The sequence below is a fragment of the Trachypithecus francoisi genome, unplaced genomic scaffold, assembly GCF_009764315.1.
Source record: "Trachypithecus francoisi isolate TF-2019V2 unplaced genomic scaffold, Tfra_2.0 Lachesis_group2, whole genome shotgun sequence".
In the NCBI taxonomy this organism is placed as follows: Eukaryota; Metazoa; Chordata; class Mammalia; order Primates; family Cercopithecidae; genus Trachypithecus; species Trachypithecus francoisi.
The window spans coordinates 117,671,247-117,691,325 of NW_022681465.1; the positions used below are offsets into that span (position 1 = coordinate 117,671,247).

Below are 20,079 nucleotides of genomic sequence, written 5' to 3' on the forward strand. Positions count from 1 at the left end.
CACTGTCCAAGCACCTCTCTTAGGAGGTTTGCTTGGCCAGGGAGGAAGAAGGCCTCCCTCTCTGGGATGCTCCTGAAAGGACTTTGTGGGGAGTTAAAGAATCCTCTGTGTGAGGGCGGAATGGGGGAAGGTGGAGGGTTGGAGAAATCCAGCCCAATGTCTTCCAGTGCCCCCGCTTCCTCCTGCGTTGACCTCCTGTGCCCCTATCCTGCATACTGTTGCCTTCTGTGAGTCTTTTTGAAACTTCCCAGGCTGGAAAGCACTAGGTCCTGGGATGCGAAAGTCTCTTTTAATGTAGAATAGGCTTTCTATTGATCCCAAAGATGCTCTTAAAATACACAACAAGAAATCAGAGTCTTCCACACAGTCGGCTTCTCATTTTATAGATGGGAAGCTGAGACCTAAGAAAGTGACTGGCCACTATAGCCATTCCATTGCACCAGGATGGAGGGCTGTCCACCAAATCCAGAGCCTGGCATAGTCGGTGGGGTCACCCACTTTATCTGACTCTCATGGGTCCTTGATCTCAGGGGTCTTTTCTGGCAGAGGTCTGGGAGCAAGACTGAGACATGATCTCAGAATCAAACCCCTGGAGGCAGTAGCTATAGCAAGAGCTGACAATCTCCAGACACGCAGGACCAGATGATCTCCAGACACTCAGGACCAGTCAGCGCCCCGACCAAAGACGGGGCTTTGAGAGGCTCCGCCCACCCCTGTTTCTGCACAGCAGGTTCAGCAGCTCTATTCTTCCGCAGAGAGCCACTCTATCTGAGGGTGGCTGCGTGTCCACATACTAGGGGACAGGGCTGAGGATGGGGAGAACTCTGGGGACCCAGAAGACTGTGCCTTGCCCGAAAGTCCTGCCTGTAGGCCTGAAGGACTTGCCCTAACGAAGCCTCAACAACTGCCTGGTAAGGAAACCGCTGGCCCCTCCAGGTGCCTGGAGAGGGGAGGGAGGGAGATCTAAATACAAGCCCTGCTGGGACCAAGGGAGGGGTCAGGTCTGGTCTCTGCTGAACACCTAATGTGTGTCAGGGAGTGCCACTGCAGGACGAGCAGCAGAGCCAAGATTAGAGCCCCTGCTGTCCTCACTACAGCCACAGTCATTCACTCCTCTGCACCAGCTGGCCAAGACCCAGCAGACACAGGGCACAGGCCACACTACTTTATCTTCTGGGATTTTCTTAAGGAGGACCCATGGCAATAATGCCTTTCCTCACTTTAACCTAATTCAGGCTCTACTCCTGCTTTCCAACAAATGATTCTGTCTATGCTGAAGTGACAAGGATAGGAAAACAGTGCCTGCATAGGAAGGAAGCTGGAGGTAACAACTGGGAGAGTCACTATATTTACGGGGTAGAAATTCTGGGAATAGAGTAGACACGGGAGTAGAACCCTGCACATCTCGGATTACTTCCCAGCCTGGGAAGTGTTGAAGAGACATAGAGGCCAAGAGCACAGAGTACAGAGGCCCAGCAGGCCAACCCAGGAAGAGGCAGGGGAGACTGGGAGACACTGGGCTGGATTTCTGGTTCAGAAAAAGGTGCCATCAGCTCCTTACGTGACCCTAATGCCCTGTGCCTGACCCTGTCCTTCCTCGGGTGATGCCAGTTAGCTAACACTCTGAGTGGCACCTGGGGTGTATTAGGAAGAGCTTGAGCTTTAGGTTGTGTTAGCCATAGTGGAATCACTGAATTCCCATGGACGACATGGAAGGCAGAGGAGAATGAAAACTAATGTTTATTGAGTGTTTTCTATTCCCATTTGTCAGATGGGAAAACTGAGACTCTGAGAGATTAAATGACTCGGGTGTGTCGGAATCCAGAGCTCAAGGTCTCCTCTACAAGTGGAGGTAGGACCTTGGCCAGAGATGCCCTCAGGGCAGAATAATGCATGGGCTACCCCTACTCAGGAGCCTCCTAGGACCTCCTGAGTACCATGTCTCTGCAGATGCAGAAGACTAGGTGGTTTCAGTCAACATCTGTGTTGCAGCTTTGGGGACAACCCTTAGGACACTCCCCTCTGGTGGCTCAGTACCTCTCCACTAAATGCCCTCCCCCAGCATCTGGACCAGAACTGGTGGCCTGAGCCTCCAGTGGAGGCTAGCGGACACATAAATAGCCACTGTGGCTCTTCTGCCACAGGGGTTGATGGCATCAGCTGCACTTGTCACTTGGGATGTGCCGCGGATGCAACACTCCATCCCCCAGATGGGTTGGGTATAAAAACGACAAGATTCAAGTGGAATCCAGTTCAGCTTGGGGGTGCTGGAGGTCCTCCTCCTAGATGCAGGGCAAAGAAAAGGGACTTGGAAAACAGATTTAAATCATGCCACTTAACTGTGTGACCTCAGCCAAATCCCTTTGCAAATCTGAGATTTGACTCTAAAAATTAACACCTACTGGGCCAACAGCCATGAGAATTAAATGAAGTTAGGCACCAGACATGGCTTCTAACAATTCATGGGCATTTAGAAGGCTTGTTCCTTCTTCTCTTTTCTTCCCTTATAAAATGAGACGTGTTTAGCAAGTTAACCAAGCAAAAACAGGGTAGGATGGGATTCCATTTCTGGCTCTAGCCTGGGCGAAGCTTCTCAGATCACGAGACTCCCTAGAGGAGGTTGAGAGGCCCAGGGCCAAATGTTACATCTCCCTAACAGAAGTTTGGCCACCAGGAAAGCACTATTCAAGAGGAGTCTTGGAACTGAAGACTGGATGGTTCCCCAACTCACTCGATCGAGGGCCGTTTCCCATAGGAGGAGGAGGAAATGAGGAATATGCTGAAGTGGAACCATGTTCATTCAGGCCAGACCAGGAGAAAGACACAGACAGCCAAGGGCTGGTGGGAGGAGGCTGATAAGCATGTGGGAGAGAGGCCATGGGCAAGCCTCCACATGTCTGTCCAACATTTGGAGGGCCCCCACTCTCCTTTGTCCACCTGGCAAATGCAACACACTCTTCAAGAATCAAATTATCTTCTCTGTGACTTCCCTTTTGACATTGCCCCATCCTCCCTGCTCTTTTTCATACCAAGTATCCCCTGTCCTCTGCTCCTGTTATAGGATGGCTGTAGGGAATGTTCATTTACCACTCACACATGTCTCTTCCTCACTAGATGGGTGTTCTGGTGGTGCCTTTCACATGCCTAGTTCATAGGAGGAGCCCAATAAACCTTTGGAAAATTGAATGAGGCAATGGAGAGCATGGGAGCTGCTCCATGGACCCCCTTAAACTCGATGCTTGGACAGCGCAAAGGACAGGGACTGGGGAGATGGACTAAAGGAAGAGAATGTGGATATGATTGTTGGTAGATTTATAATGTTGATTTTATAGCTGGTATTTTCAATGAGTGGAACAAAAGAGCTAACACAACAGAGAACAGAATGATAAGAGTTTACCTGTGTGCAAAACTGTTCTTCCCTGATTTTGTAATAGTAAAACTTTGGAGATAACAACATTCATGGTAGGAGCTGTGTTCTAGAAATGTTGGTATATTCAGACTATGAGATACCTCGCAGCCATTAGAAAGAATAAAGCGGATTATAGGAACTGACATGGAAGGTGTCACTGATACTGCAACACAGCATGTTTCATGGTGCACTCATTAAAAGGACTTAGGTCAGCTTGCTTAGATGCACTTTTCTGCCCCTCATGTGCTACTTAACCTTGGAAATATTCCTCATCCTCTCTAATCCTCGGTATTCTCACCTGTAAAATGGGGAGAATGGTATACCCTACTTCAAAAAGTTGTGAGGATTGTAAATATGCATGGCACAGTTGTAAGCATGCATTAAGTGTTCAATAAATGTTTGCTATAATTATTAAGTTAAAAAAGTAAGCAGCAAAAAAGCATGCTATTGCCCCAATTTTGCTTTTTAATTTTTTTGATACAGAGATATACATGTATATAAATATATATGTGTATCTGTGATAAAGCAACTGTTATCAGTAGTTATTTCTGAAGTATGAGACAAAAGAGAAGAAATGAGTGGGGGTGCTCTTTTTGTGTTTGTTTTTGTTTTTAAATAGACTTCTTTTTTAGAGCAATTTTGAGTCACAGCAAAATTGAGCCTTCCCTACACATAAAACTTTCTTTACTGTCAACATCTCACATCAGAGGGACACATTTGTTTTCATCGATGAATCCATATTAACACATCATTGGGACTTACACTTTTAATTTCTGACTTGTTGCCATTTCTACAATGAGCGTGTATTGGTTTTGAAAGTAAAATAATACTAATGAATGGCTGAATCACACCCTAAGCTCCAGAATGGCCAGATTCTAGAAAGTGGCTTGTTTCACAGAGGTTGCCACAGAGAAGTTAATCAACCCAGGGCTGCCTGAGAATGGGGCCTGACCCTGAGCACCCCCATTCTGCTGTCACCAGCATGACAGGTCACAGGCTGGCCCTCAGAGGGAGGCCCTCCCCCTGCTCCCTCAGAGGGAGGCCTGACAACAGCTCCTGAATCTGAGGAGGCCGGGCCCCTGGGCCATGCCCCATCAATGGTCCTCACGTACACACCAGCTGGAAGGCTTCAGGAAACACAGGGACAAGGTCTAGGAGGTGACAAGAGCAGCAAGGATCCTCGGGTGAACTAAGGCCCAGGCCCCAGCCTGCTGTGAAGGAAGAGAGTACCCAGGGGAGGCAGCCAGCCCTGGATTCAAAGTCTCCCCTGGCACTCACTAGCATGTGTCCTTCCCATGCACCTGTTTCCTTGTCGTGCGGTGGCTCAAGCCTGTAATCCCAGCACTTTGGGAGGCCGAGACGGGCGGATCACGAGGTCAGGAGATCGAGACCATCCTGGCTAACACTGTGAAACCCCGTCTCTACTAAAAAATACAAAAAACTAGCCGGGCGAGGTAGCGGGCGCCTGTAGTCCCAGCTACTCGGGAGGCTGAGGCAGGAGAATGGTGTGAACCCGGGAGGCGGAGCTTGCAGCGAGCTGAGATCCGGCCACTGCACTCCAGCCTCGGTGACAGAGCGAGACTCCGTCTCAAAAAAAAAAAAAAAAATACAGGGATTAACCCACCCACTACACAAGGCCACGGTGAGGATGGAGTGAGCTCTGTGGGACAGCATCTAACTCATGACTTCCTGACACTGGAGGCTCTCAGGTTTTTGTTTCCTGTCTATACTACTGGCCCCACAAGCCAAGACCTAGGGATAAATAAGAGAATGTCTGACTTGGTCGAGGTGAGTATAGAGTTGAGAGTGTCCTTCCTGGTAAAGCTGGGACAAGGACAGGGCAAGGATAGCCTTGGCTCCTAGCAGATGTGGCCCAGGGGATAAACTGGCTGCCTTTCTGGTGCTAATGAACCACTCTCCACACAAGGTCCCAGTCTTAATCTGGGGTAGATTTAAAACATAATCCTGGGCCGGGCATAGTGGCCCATGCCTGTAATCCCAGCACTTTGGGAGGCCAAGGCAGATGGATCACTTCAGCTTAGGAGTTCGAGACCAGCCTGGGCAACATGATGAAACCCCATCTCTACCAAAAATACAAAAAAAAATTAGCCAGGTGTGGTAGTACGTGCCTGTAGTCCCCGCTACTTAGGAGGCTAAGGTAGGAGCATTGTTGGAGCCTGGGAAGTAGAGCTGCAGTGAACCGAGATCTCATGCCTCTGCACTTCAGCCTGGGTGACAGAGTGAGACACTGTTTCAAAAAAATAAAAATTTAATTTAAAAAAAACATAATCCTCCAAAATGAAGTCATTCCTGGAGGGAACACAGGGAGAAGGAGCTGTAACCAAAAGGTATGGAAAGAGGCTGCCTCCTACGCATGCTGAGAAAATGCTGCACCGGCCACCCACCAGAGAGAGAGGCTAGCCAGGAGCCAGTGAGCCTGTTGCACTGCCTTCCGCTTACCTTGCCCCCTCTGTTTCCCAGGTGATTCTTCCTTCAACCCCTCGGTGGGAACAGCTCCTCAACATGAACTATAGCCTCCACTTGGCCTTCGTGTGTCTGAGTCTCTTCACTGAAAGGTGAGCCTTGCTACCCCCAGAATGGCCCCCATCTTGAGTTGCTTTGCATTCAGGCATGTGGTGGGAGGGGCCAGCTCTTCCTACTCACCCACAGCCAGGCAAAACCTGGTCTCCTCACTTCCCTGGAGCACCAAACAATAAAACTTCCCTCCATTTACTCTATTTACAGAGCACAAGCTTCCAATATGGTCATGGATGGATGAACCCTTATGTTTTTAAAGAAGACACTTGGAGGGTCCCCAAATTACCATATTTTGATCTATCACAAATGGGTAAAAAATGGAGATACTAACTCAATAGCTGAAAACTAAGAGATTTTTTTGTAGGAATGTCACTGCTGGTACATGGGCACGGCACATACATCCACACACACGTGGGCAAACACAAGTTCAAGGGTGTGTACACATGTTGATTCACGCATAAACAAGCAAATGCAACAAAGTCCATTTCTTTTCCAGGATGTGCATCCGGGGGAATCAGCTCAACGTCGAGGTCGGCAGAAGTGACAAGCTTTCCCTGCCTGGCTTTGAGAACCTCACAGCAGGATATAACAAATTTCTCAGGCCCAATTTTGGTGGTAGGTCATCCTCTGTGTCCAAGACATCAATTCAAAGGGACGAAAACAGAGACAATAAGCAGTGGAGGGTTTCGGGAGGTTTTAGTTGACTCCATTTTCTGATCTGCAGCCTGTTAAGGACTGGCAATGATGGATGAGGATGGCTACCAATGATTTTTCACACTGCCTTGAAAAAGGCACCTTGCCTCTCCACCTGCAAGATAAAGCAATGCTCTTCTTCATTGAGGAGGTTGCGAGAGCCTCCTAACAATCACACACACTATCCTCCTCCTGCCCCCACTTCCAGAGTCACTATCCAATGAATTCACCGTGTGCCACCAGGCTACCCCACCTGGTCTTCCCCCTCCAGCCTGCCCCCTCTCAGCTGACTCCCCAAACTGCCATCTGGATGCCTCCTGGGTCATTGCCCTGTTTGGAACACCCGTATGTGCCCCAGCATCCTTGCGTAGAGTCCAGACACACCAGGCCCTTCCCAGTCCAGCCTTTGTCTGCCTGCCGTTCTCGTCAGCCTAAGTCCCCGCTCCTTCCCCTCCTATAATGCTCCCCAGTGTACTCTGAATGCTCCCTGACATCCTTGGCCTCCCCTGCCTCTATGCCTTTACAGAGGCAATCTTCCTGGAATTGCTTCTTTAAACTTGGCTCCCTGGGAAAATGCCAATTTTCCGTCATGTCTCAGAGCAAAGGCTGCCTTCTCTGAGAAGCCGCCCCTGATTCCTCCAGGCTCCATCCCTTTCTTCACAATTCCTTGTGAACATGCCTCCAAATCATAGCCACTCCCATTATGCTATAACTGGATTAATGTCTGTCCCGGCTCCAGGCTACAGCCCTCGAAGGAGTCTGACTATTTCCCTCACTATCCCCCGTAGAAGCTCAGTGTGTGACATATAACAAATTGCTGATTAATATCTGTTGAAAGAATAAAGCAAGGAGGAAAGGAGTGAGGCCAACTACACAGCTCTTCATAGCAGAAAGCAACAGAAAGAGCCTTGGCATTGAACAAACCTGAGTTTGGCTCCTAGCTCTCCTGCTTGGCAAGTAGTTTAGCCTTCTGTGCCTCACTTTCCCTTTCTGTAAAATGGGGACATCCCATCTATCTCACCGGGAGGACTGAATGAAGTGAAGTGTGTAAGCCTGAGGCACAGTGCCTACCCCATCAACAGAGTGTGGGTTATTTTCATCCCTTCTCCTCCCTGCTCCTCCCTTCAGGTGATAAAACTCTATGGTCTGATCTAGGATTCATGTGGTAGTCCAGATCCTCTGAGCAGCAGACGCCAAGAGCCAATGACTTCTTCAAGCTATTTAGGGGGACTATGTCTAGGAGGGAGAATGGGGCAGGGGGAGAGGGAAGCTAGGAGAGCTGTCAGACCTGCAGGTCTGGCCCCAGGGAAGGAGAGAGGGAAGGAAGGAAGGTTGGGTGGAAGTGTCTTAGAATGTAGGGCAGTCCTTGTGTGTTTGGAATGACCACCAGGGAATCTTTGAGCTACGGCTGCATTCAGAGGAGTCTCCTGTCTCTGTGCCTCCCAGGAACAGGCCGCTTTGATATCCCCACTGTGTTCAGTCTGTGGTTGGCCGTGGCCCATGAAAAGTGTGGCCTTGGGGCAAGCATGGTGATAGATTCCAAAGCACGGTAGCCGGGACCCTCAGTCAATCACACCTACTCCGTTGGAGATGGGAGAGATGCATTTTCATTCAGATTTGAGACACAATTAAGATGTGAGATCCTTACATTAAGGAACCTAAAGAGGCTTCAACATCCCCTGGTTTTCCCAGGCCCTACTGAACACGAATGACAAGCGTGTGAGTCTGCATGCCTTAGTTAGTACCACTCAACAATTTCTCTTGCCTCCCAAACCCCAAACAATTAATCCAGAACACACCCCTTCTTGTTTGCCTACTCACTGGCCAACAAGGTACAGGGTTCTCGGGCAAGGAGCTCATTCTGAGAACAGGGAGCCTGGGGGAGGCTTAAAGGGATGTGATGCCTCATCCCACCTGGAGTGAAAATGGGGCATGGAGTCTTCAGTTTAAAAAAGGGAACAGTACAACCCCATGCCCCTTGTTTTGTGCCTCTTGGCACTTCACTCCTGAAAATCCCTATACTTGCACAGCAGCCTGGAGGCCCATGGAGGGCCATTGCTCTCTGTAATATCTTTGCACCCAGTTTCCAGGACCCCAAGGTCCAAGAGAGACAAGACCTTCATAGGATTTCTCAGGGACTGAGCTAGATAAAGCAAAGGGTTGTAAGCAGGTGCTAGTGAACACTACCCAGGAGCTGGCTTTGACCTCGTTCCTAGGAGAAAGCTGCCCTCTGGTGGCACAGCTTGCTTTTATAACTCAAGGGGAAGAAAAGAGCACGCTCTGGTCCACTAAAAAAGTCAATTGAGGCAAAGCCTAGACAAAACTATGTCGAAATAAACTGGACAGAAAGCACAGTGGGACTGGGGCTCTCATGTCTTTTCCATTCTCTACATTCTTCAGGGAGGGCAACTAACATGGATCTATGGCACTTAAAGCAGATGCCGTAACTGTGCCAACGCAACCCTCGATGGCAGGCACTTGTCTTAGTCTGTTTTGTGCTTCTATAACAGAATACCTGAGACTGAGTATTTATAATGAGCAGAAGTTTATTGGCTCACTGTTTTAAAGGCTGAGGAGTCCAATATCAAGGTGCTGGAATTTGGCAAGGGCCTTCTTGCTGTGTCATCAGATGGTGGAAGGAGAGAGAGTGAGAGAGAGGACAGGAGGGGGCTGAACTTGCCCTTTTATGATGGCACCAATTCTACCTCTGAGGCTTAATCACCTCTTAAGGGTCCTATCTCTTAACATTCTTACAATGGCAATTAAATGTCGACATGAGTTTTGGAGGGGGCAAACATTTAAACCACAGTGGCTCTAGTGGCTCTATTTTACAGGTGTGAAACTGCAGCACAGGCCAGGCACGGTGGCTCAGGCCTGTATTCCCAGCACTTTGGGAGGCCGAGGTGGGCAGATCACCTGAAGTCAAGAGTTCGAGACCAGCCTGGCCAACATGGTGAAACCCCGCCATTATCAAAAATACAAAAATTAGCTGGGCATGGTGGTGGGTGCTGTAATCCTAGCTATTCTGAAGGCTGAGGTAGGAGAATCACTTGAACCCAGGAGGCAGAGGTTGCAGTGAGCCAATATCACACCACAGCACCTCCAGCCTGGGTGACAAGAGGGAGATTCCATCTCAAAAAAAAAAAAAAAAAAAAAAAAAAAAGAAAGAAAGAAAGAAAGAAAAGAAACCACAGCACAGAAAAATTTGAAATTTGCTCAAGGTCACAAAGCTGTTAGGTGGCCCGAGTGGAATTCAGACACCTGTCTCTGACTCCAGGCTTCTAGTCTCAGAGCTGCACCTTGCTGCCCTGCGAGGCAGAAAGCCACTTAGCACCACACCGCTTTAGCACCTTCCAGGTTCTACCCTCAAAGATCTCGCCCTTTTCCACCAGATATTAACATTCAAGTATTGTTTAATTGCGTTGGCTCTAACACTTCATTTCCAAATTCCTACCTATATCCTATGGCTTAGTTTCCTTAGATTAATAAGTAGGTTGCTTTGCCCTATTCCTACCGATGAGATATTTTTAAGCTTCTTTTGAGTTCCGCCTGGCCTCTTCCTGGTTAATGCATTATCACAGTCCCCTGAGGCACCCCCAGGAGTTATTTATTGCAAGTGAATGCTATTGCATCTATTAGCCTGGTGAACAAAATTGTCCCTTTTCCAAAATTAGCTAGGATTACGGAAGAGAGGGGGAAGGGAAGGGAAATGCCATTTATTGAGTGCCTGTTGTTACATGACTGATGGATGTGATGCTAGGAGATTTGTACAGATAACCAGTAATGAACACCTTCAGGATGTCCGGCTAGGCAGGCACTTCTCTTTTACTCCCTATTGCCACCACCCCACAAAGACACTGTCACGTGTCTCATCTCATTTAACCCTTCCCATGACATCCACTTGCAGGTAAGAGAACTGCAGTTCTGAAAGATTTAGTAACTTTTCCCAAATAAAGAACTGGGAGGTGACAGAGCTGGGATCTAGGTCCATTATTCCACATCTCCATATAAAGAGGAGTAAACTTCCCTGACCTGGCCTGGCTTCTTGAAGGTGGCTCTGACACCTCCTTCTCTAGAGATAGAACTGTCTCTCTCTGAAGTTCAATCTGTCTGCTGAGAGTCCAGGATTGAGGCCCAACAGTCTGCACATTAGACCAAACACAGAGGTTCTGACATTCGAAATTGTTTAGGATTCCAGGAGAGTAAAGGAAGAGAAGCAACCTGTCAGGAGGTCAGCAAAACCTCAGCCGTGAGTCTTGAATGCCTCTTGTGGTAAATTTACTTAGCCGAGGAGGGAAACAACAACATGTGTGCACAATTAGATTACCAAACCCGTTACGTTTCTAAACAATTAGTTCCTTGCAAATGCCATAGGAAAAACCCTCCATGTAAGAAGTGGCAAATATCTCAGCACTATGTTCCTTAAAATATGCTTTAATTGACCAGCGTGACCAACATGGAGAAAAAAATACAAAATTAGCCAGGCGTGGTGACACATGCCTGTAATCCCAGCTACTTGGGAGACTGAGGCAGGGGAATCGCTAGAACCCGGGAGGTGGAGGTTGCGGTGAGCCAAGATCATGCTATTGCACTCCAGACTGGGCAAGAAGAATTCAACTCTGTCTCAAAAAAAAGAAAAAAAATTAATTAAAAAGCATTAATTATGCAGTGTGGTCTCTCTTGCATTTTAAGATACCTATGTATTTTGTGCATATTTTTCATACAAAAGAGAGGCACACCATACACAATGGTTATTCTTGAGAGGGGATAAGAAAATTTTTCTTTTTATATTTATAGATGATTTAAATTTTTCTAACAACCAAGCACAACTTTCGTAATTTTAATCTTTTTTAGAATGCACTGATGTAGTATTAGGACAGCTCGTGTTTGTGTTTCCATTCTTTCTTGTTTTTTTTTTTTTTTCATCTTAGGAGAACCCGTTCAGATAGCACTGACTCTGGACATTGCAAGTATCTCTAGCATTTCAGAGAGTAACATGGTAAGCGCTGTTGCTTTGTACTCCACCCAAGTAGTCCCTCTCCGTGTGTTTAATGGCAATATGCTTTCTAGCCACTCAAAAAAAAAAAAAAAAAAAATGGCTCATGGCCCTCCTGCATTTGAAATGGCAGAAGTTGGAGTGCTGTCTCCAAACTCAAGACAATGGAAGATTCTTGTAGAGCAGATTTTCTGAGTATCAGGAAGAAAATCAGTTCAAGAGCCAGGAGGATAGAAACCAGACAATGAAGTGGATACACTTGGTGATGGATAAAATCTGGGGAAAGGAATAAAAGTGTAGTAGGCAAGCCAGGCCATCACGTGGTCTTTCAAAACGGGGGAGACAACCCGAGGAAAACTGACAGCTGGTGCTGACAACGACCCTCTCCCTTAAGAGAACATATTCGAGACAAGGGCAAACTAAAGGCAGTTTGCCAAGAGGGCATGCTGTGCATTCCAGATAAGTCGTGGACAACCTGAGCACTTAGCCCACAAAAAATTCAACAATTTGATGGGGCCTTAGCGATCAGTGCAATGTGAGCTGTCACGCCACATAAGTTAAAGTCTCAAATATGGGGCTCCCTTTTGGCAGGGGAGCTATTATCTCAAATAAATAAGGTGATTTGTTCTCTTATTGCAATATGCCACTACCCCAAGACTGGGGTAACCAGAGTGACTTATCAGTTACCCCAGTCTTGGGGCACTGGCATATTGCAATTAGAATGGTACCTTTATTCACCAACATCTGTGTACTCTTGCTCTAAGTGGAGGTGGGGAGAGGAATAAACCTTGACCACTTTTCTCCTGTTTGGTGGGGTTTCCTCACCCACCACCCCCATCCATTTCCATACCCTGCCTCCCCCTCCCAGGACTACACAGCCACCATATACCTCCGACAGCGCTGGATGGACCAGCGGCTGGTGTTTGAAGGCAACAAGAGCTTCACTCTGGATGCCCGCCTCGTGGAGTTCCTCTGGGTGCCAGACACTTACATTGTGGAGTCCAAGACGTCCTTCCTCCATGAAGTCACTGTGGGAAACAGGCTAATCCGCCTCTTCTCCAATGGCACGGTCCTGTATGCCCTCAGGTACGCGGACACCTGTGACCTCAGGGCTGGAGGGCAGCAGCTGGGAGAAAACATGCAGATGTGTCTTGGGTAGTTGTGATCAGAACTCGGATAGCCACTGTGAAGTCCCATGCCTTCTTAGATCCTTGCACCCATAATAGAAGGTCCCTCTCTCAGTTCATCACCTACCAAACACCTGCTCTGTGCCAAGCCCCATGCTGGCCACAGGGTAGAGCTGAGTAAGACCTTGCCCTGTCCTTAAGACACGCACATGGAAACAAAGGAGGTCTCCGGTGCTGGGGCCCAAGTTGGAGAGTAGGTGAATGGTTTGGGGGTAATGTTACAGGATGCCTTCACAGGATTCTGAGCTGTGTCTCAAAGGGTAAAAGGAAGTTAGCAAGGGAAGTAGTAGGGGCAACGGCAAGAGCCAACAGAGAGGTGCATGCAGAGAACTTTCCTTTCATGGGGCTTAGTGGAGCTGAGGCAACTCCAGAACGCAACTCTACTTGTCTGAGTCATGTTTGTAGAGAAAACCAAGGTGCAATGCCCCAATGCCTCTGCCACCTACAGCCATGGGCTCCCCTTTGCCCTCTCCCCAAATTCCTGAAGCTGAAGTTCCTTTCACCCAATTGTTCATGGAGCCGGATTGGATGGAACAGGACTCATCCCTGCCTGTGCAAGGACTGTGCAAACCTAAAGCTCCCAGAGGCCTTGGGGAGGAGGCCAGGAGCAAAATATCCATGGGGCTGATGTTTAATCTTAAGTAAGAGTCTGAAGTTATAAAACAAGGGTTGAGCTAACCAATAAACTGAATTTCTGGACATGCCTCAACTGTACTGAGTTTTGCAAAGACCATCTCAAAGCCCAATTCTTGTTTCATGAAACATAATTAGACTTCTCTTTTGGTCTCAATTCCAATCATCATTAATGTCCCCCTTCCCCACGTTCCCACAGCACATGTGTGAATGTGGGTGTGTGAGTGTGTGCATGCATTTGTGCGTGCATTTGTGTCTGTCTATATTATGGCACACAACACAATCAATGTTGTGTAAGGATTACAAATAATGAGTGTGTTTAATAGCCTGGCTCTAGAATCATAAAGATTTGGGTACAATTCCCTGCTGTGTCCCTCAGCAGCTTTGTGACCTTAGGCAAGTTACCTGACTCTCAGAGCCTCAGTTTCAGCAGCAGTAAAATGAGAATTAAAATATTTCCTACCTAGTAGAGCTATTCAAAGGGGTAATGCATGCAAAGCACTCAGCCCAGGGACTGGCTCACAGTAAGCACTTAGTAAACCATAACTATTGTTAGTCTCTGTCTCCCTAAAGGAGGTGTGAGTGAGCATCCTGGAGGTGAGCACCATTCTGTAATCACCTCCATTTCCCCCAAGTACCTAGCACAGTGCTTAATAAATAAAGGTGCTGAATAAAAATGTATGACAATGAAGAAAAAGGAAGATAGAGGCCTGGTGAATGCAATCTCCACTGTGAGGGCTTAACCGACCTTTAATCGAACATCTCTGGAGTTAAGCCCTCAAAGCCACAGTTCCTGGGGGCCCCACAGCCCCTGCATCCTGGTTCCCATGAGGAGGCAGGGCCTCATGAGAAGACCACAGCCAGGAAACCCGGGCTCCAGCCTCAGTTCTGCCACTCAGAGCCACGTGAGCCTATGCAAGTCCCTACACCTGCTGTCAAGTGGTGACGATACTGACGGTGAACACTGTTCTAGGCCCACCCAGGTCTGTCAGGAAGATTAAATTTAAAAACTGGATGCTAAAGCATCTTGGGCCAATGCATCTGTCTGTTCTGTGATACTGCCAGAAGTTTTGCCCCTTGAATGGCCAACATTCCAACTTCCTCCACTCTGGACCCAGGTTTTAACCAAGCTTCATGGGCATTCTTTAGCACACATAACCTCAAGGATGCTTTAGATGCAGGCTGCAACCTACATGTTCATTGTAAGAGTTCAAGTGAAAGTCCTTTCTGAGTGGGCCTTGGAAGGGAATGTGAACTTTCTATAGCTTCCTCATAATACTGTTTTTGAATCCACTTTTCCTTCTTAGAATCACAACAACTGTTGCATGTAACATGGATCTGTCTAAATACCCCATGGACACACAGACATGCAAGTTGCAGCTGGAAAGCTGTAAGTATACATCCTACAGACTTCTGAGATGATTTTCCTGGGTTACTTAGGTCTGTGTATTCATGAAAAGTATCTCATACATAGTGGCCTTTCTTTTCTTAATGTTGATTCATTGTGGATTCAGCCCTTCTGACTGTACTTCCAGACAGATTTAGAGACTTCTCAAAGATATGCCTAATATCTTTTGGGGAGAACCATTATTCATTAGTACCAGATATCTCCACCTGTGAGTGGACAAGAAAATCAAAGGAAATGCTTTAATGTAGTTGGTGGTCTAGGTCAGGGGTCAGCAAACAACAGCTGGTGAGCCAAATCCAGCCCATCACCCGTTTCTGCAAAAGAAGTTTTACTGAAGCACAGTCATGCCCATGTACTTACACATTGTCTGTGGCTACTTTTGCACTGCAGTGGCAGAGTTAGCAGAGTTGAGTATTTGTGATAGAGACCAGATGACTCATAAAGCCTAAAGTGTTAATATTCTTCTTTGCTGCAGAGTTTTTAACAGGCTCTAATAAGCTACTTCCATGTGAAATTCCAAGAAGGAGTGGTACACTCCGCAAACGTTTTAAACCATGGAATCTTCTTTCATGAGCGTTTTGTGGGACAATTATTTTATTAAAAACATTTTGGCGACAACAAATCTAGACTAGCCCCTGAGACCTAAACTTTTAGTATTGAATTTATGCCATCTATCTGGTTACTAACTCTCAAAGGGTCTGTGGTTCCAGATGAGTTCTATGACCATGTTCTTTGCCACCCACCCACCCTTACTCTCCCAACATCAAATCAGCCACAGGTCCCAGTAGAAGCTGATGAAAAAGGTCATGGACTTTTCATCAATGTACTCTTCATTTGTCAGCAAATGTGTCCAGGGCTACCTTTTTAGTTCTAGAAAATCACAAAGACTTTATTTTATTTCTTTTTTCTATGCAAAGCACTGTGATAATAAGAAAAACCTTACTCTCCGTTGCAAAGGAAGTAGAGAGGCTAGTGGAGAAAGACTTCTTGGAGGAGGTAACAAAATGTGTTTTGTGACCTCAATCTGTAGTTGCCCCAGTCTCCTTGACCGAACAACATTTTTGTTAACAATAATAGTAATAATAATAGTAATAAATGGACTGGGCACAGTGGCTCATGCCTATAATCCCAGCACTTTGGGAGGCCAAGGTGGACAGATCACTTGAGGTCTGGAGTTCAAGACCAGCCTGACCAACATGGTGAAACCCCATCTCTACTAAAAATACAAAAATTAGCCAGGTGTGGTGGTGGGTGCCTGTAATTCCAGCTACTTGGGAGACTGAGGCAGGAGAATCACTTGAACCCAGGAGGTGGAGGTTGCCGTGAGCCAAGATTGCGCCACTGCACTCCAGCCTGGGCAGCAAGCAAGAACAAGACTCCATCTCAAACAAAAAATATATATATAGTAATAAATATTCTTTTCCCAATAAATACTGTAGCATCCATTTAACAATTGCTTAACCCATGTCTGGCACTGTACTAGATACCTTCCAAACAAAGAGATATATATATACACATATATATATACACACATATATATACACATTATACATATATATACACACATATATTATTCATATATACACATACATATATATATACATATATATATTATTCATTAGTACCAGATATCTCCACCTGTGAGTGGACAAGAAAATCAAAGGAAATGCTTTAATGTAGTTGGTGGTCTAGGTCAGGGGTCAGCAAACAACAGCTGGTGAGCCAAATATATATATATATTGTTTTTCCCATCTTGCAGATAGAAAAATTAGGATTTGGCAATTTTCCCAATGGAAAGTTAAGTAACCACACTGGGACTTGAACCCAAGTAGAATGGCCCCAACGTCCAAAGTTCCCTGAACTCTAATAGCCCTTCCACTGGGCTGGAGAGTCACACAGGAAGTTTGTTCCAGTGGCTTGTTTGTGATCTGAGCTGCTTATTTTTCCTGAGTATACCATAAAGTGCTTTTAAACTGTAATATGGGGATAATGAAAATCTTTTAATAACTCCTTTCCAGTTTCTCCAGTGTCCATTTATTATCATCATTGTTCCCCCAATTGAGTAACCATGTGACGCTTTTGTTGGACTCCCCAAATCCTGTCAGAATGTTCAACTGAATAGCAACCTGATTACCACTCAGTGGTCCTAGACATATCCCTGTGCCAGTTCCCTTGAATTACTTAGGACCAAGACCAGTGTTTGTCCTTTCCTGTGTCTGTTAAGGAAAGTCTTTTTTTCTCATTCTAATACTTTAGTTTTATATATTGTCCCACTAACGTCTCCAGCCAATCTAGATAGCTGGTGGGTTCCATCTGTCTATCCTCATATAAATACATTCAATTCATCCATTCAACCATTAAATGACTGTTCTATGTGAGGTACTGTAGTAGATGTTTGCAATACACAGATAAAAGCAATGTTGCAGTCTTCGAGAACTCTACAGTCTAATAGAGGGTGTGGGACTTTAAATAATTATAACAATGAGTTACAACAATGAAAAGTAATAGGGGGATCAGAGTTTTCCTAGGTAAAGTGTCACTTGGAATGAGACATAGGGGATCAGCTGGAATGGACCAAGAGACAAGGAGTGGGACTCAGAATCTACTAAGATGCAGGTTACGTACAAGAAGGAACACAGCAGAAGGAACAGCAAATATGCAAAGCCATCCTTGACATTTATCACTCGTGCTTCCAACTTTTAAAAGAAATTGCTTGATAGATACAAAGCTCATACAGTCATGCCAGTAAATGGGCATCTAAACTGTAATCTGGGGGTTTGCCTGTGATGAAGAATGAAGTTAATGTGTGATGAATGAACTCCCCAGCATTGTTAAGTAATCTCCTTTGTTCCTTAGTAAACCACTCTGAAATACCCACCAAACTTGGGCACCTGTGATAGGCAAACAACATTGCAGATATGATTTATGAAGGCATCAAGGCAGGGCTTGTGTGTGGAAGAAGAAACTATAGTCAAGCTCTGGAGAGCAGTGGGCACTCCTTACGTAAGGTCACAAGTGGGCAACATCTGAGAAGCACAGCCATTATGAAGCAGAGGCCATTTTTCAGAAGCAGACATTTAATTAAAGACCCAGACAAACAGATTAATTATCTCATTGATTAAATGCATGCAGAACCTTCTTGAAGCAATACAGCTGTTTGTTGGCGGAATAAAACTTGAGGTTATCAAAAAGAGAACTCATTTTCAGTTCCATGTGGAAAGCAATTACCTTCCATGTATCATGGCTGGGCTCATCTCAAATCCCAGGAGAGAGATTCTCCTGGAAACTTCAGCCTCTGTTTCACAAAGACCATCCCCAGTGAGCGGAGGGAGCTTTCTCTGAATGTTTATTAGCAGCGTTTGGGTATAGAAACCTCACTATGGGTTTTTTTCTAAGTGCCATCTCTAGAAAAGAACTGATACCATCCCACAGTTTTCCTTATGCACCCAGGGACAGAGAGACCATAATGTAATGATTGTATGCATTTACTAGTTGTAAAGGCAGAGTGTCCAGGTAGAAACTTGTACTACCCACTTTCATAGTTTTTTTTTTTTTTCTAATGTGGGATGGTAGCCATATTTAGACAGCTGGCTTTAGTACATGTTTGGATGCTTCCGAGGGAAAGACCACAGACAATTTATACCTGGAAATCCCCCAAGAGTTTATGACTATATTTCTCTTCCCTGGGGAGGGAGAGATAACCCTTGCTAGACAATGAATACCATACTGTGAGACTTAACAAAATGTTAGTTCCAACACCGGCATCACATTTCCCAGCAGCCTTTGAAAACGAAGGCAATAGAGCTTTATGTTTAAGATCACAGGTACTGAAATCACTGGGTTTTGCCATCACTAGCTCTGTGACTCTGGGTGAGTAACTAATGTCTCTGGACCTCAGTTTCCTATCTGTGAAGTGGGAAGAATAATAGTATCTGACTCCGAGTTGTTTTGTAACAGCTTTATTGAGGAATAACTTATATGCCATAAAATCCACCCATGTTAATTGTGCAACTCAAAGATTTTTAGTACATTTCCGAGTAGTGCCACCATCACCACATGCCACTGTTAGAATATTTCCATCACCCCAAAGAGATCCCTGTACCCCTCTGCAGCCACGCCTCTTTTCCATCGCTAGCTCCCAGGCAACGACTAACCTACTTGCTGTCTGTATGAATGTGTCTTTTCTGGATATTTCATATAAATGGAATCATGCACTATGTGGTTGGTTGGTAGGTTGGTTGGTTGGTTGTTGGTTGGTTGGTTGGTTGGTTGGTTTTGAGGTAGAGTTTTGCTCTTGTTGTCCAGGCTGGAGTGCAATGGTGCAATCTAGGCTCACTGCAACCTCCGCCTCCCGGGTTCAAGTGATTCTCCTATCTCAGTCTCCCAAGTAGCTGGCACGTGCTGCCACACCTGGCTAATTTTTGTATTTTTAATAGAGACAGGGTTTCACCATGTTGGCCAGGCTGGTCTCAAACTCCTGACCTCAGGTGATCTGTCCACCTCGGCCTCCCAAAGTGCTGGGATTACAGGCATGAGCCACCACGCCCAGCCCTATGTGGTCTTTTGCATCTGGTTTTCTTCACTTAGCATGTTTGTGAGGTTCACACATGTTATGGCATGCATCAGTACTTTATTCCTTTTTATTACTGAGTAGTATTCCTTTGTATGCATATATATATATTCATGTGAGAGATATGTATCACACTTTATTTATTGATTCATCAGTTGATGGACATTTGGTTTCCACTCTTTGGCTATTATGAGTAGTGCTGCTATGAAAACTGTTGTGTGAGTCTTTGTGTGGACCTGATTTCATTTATCTTGGACAGATACCTAGGAGTGGAATGCTGGGTCAAATGGTAAATTTATATTTAAGTTTCTAAGAAATTGTTACCGCGTTAGTGTTTTCCAAAGTGGTTGTACCATTTCACATTCCCACTAGCTCATGTTCCAGCTTCTCCATGTGCTGGCCTTTGTTATTGTCCGTCTTTCTTATTACAGCCATTCTAATGGGTGTGAGGTGTATTATTGTGGTTTTGATTTGCATTTCCCTAATAACTAGTGATGTTGAGTATCTTTTTGTTTGCTTGTGAACCATTCATATATCTTCTCAAAGAGCTATATTGAGGGTTAAGTGAGATGATAATGTTGTAAAGCACTTGGAAATGCAATCGCTTATTAAATCATAAGTATTATTATCATCATCACTCATAGA

At 45.8% G+C, this 20,079-nt stretch overlaps 1 protein-coding gene across 1 annotated transcript in view; it reads left to right on the forward strand.

The window, feature by feature from the left end:
* Positions 1 to 727: 727 nt before the first annotated feature.
* The window catches only part of GABRP (gamma-aminobutyric acid type A receptor subunit pi), a 28,620-nt gene continuing 9,268 nt past the window's right edge, over positions 728 to 20,079 (forward strand). Inside the window, exons 1-6 of the mRNA XM_033180280.1 lie at positions 728 to 911; positions 5,891 to 5,985; positions 6,444 to 6,562; positions 11,572 to 11,639; positions 12,505 to 12,722; positions 14,764 to 14,846. Coding sequence (XP_033036171.1) covers positions 5,933 to 5,985; positions 6,444 to 6,562; positions 11,572 to 11,639; positions 12,505 to 12,722; positions 14,764 to 14,846 — 541 coding nt within the window. The 5' untranslated portion in view covers positions 728 to 911; positions 5,891 to 5,932. The remainder of the gene's footprint in view (positions 912 to 5,890; positions 5,986 to 6,443; positions 6,563 to 11,571; positions 11,640 to 12,504; positions 12,723 to 14,763; positions 14,847 to 20,079) is intronic.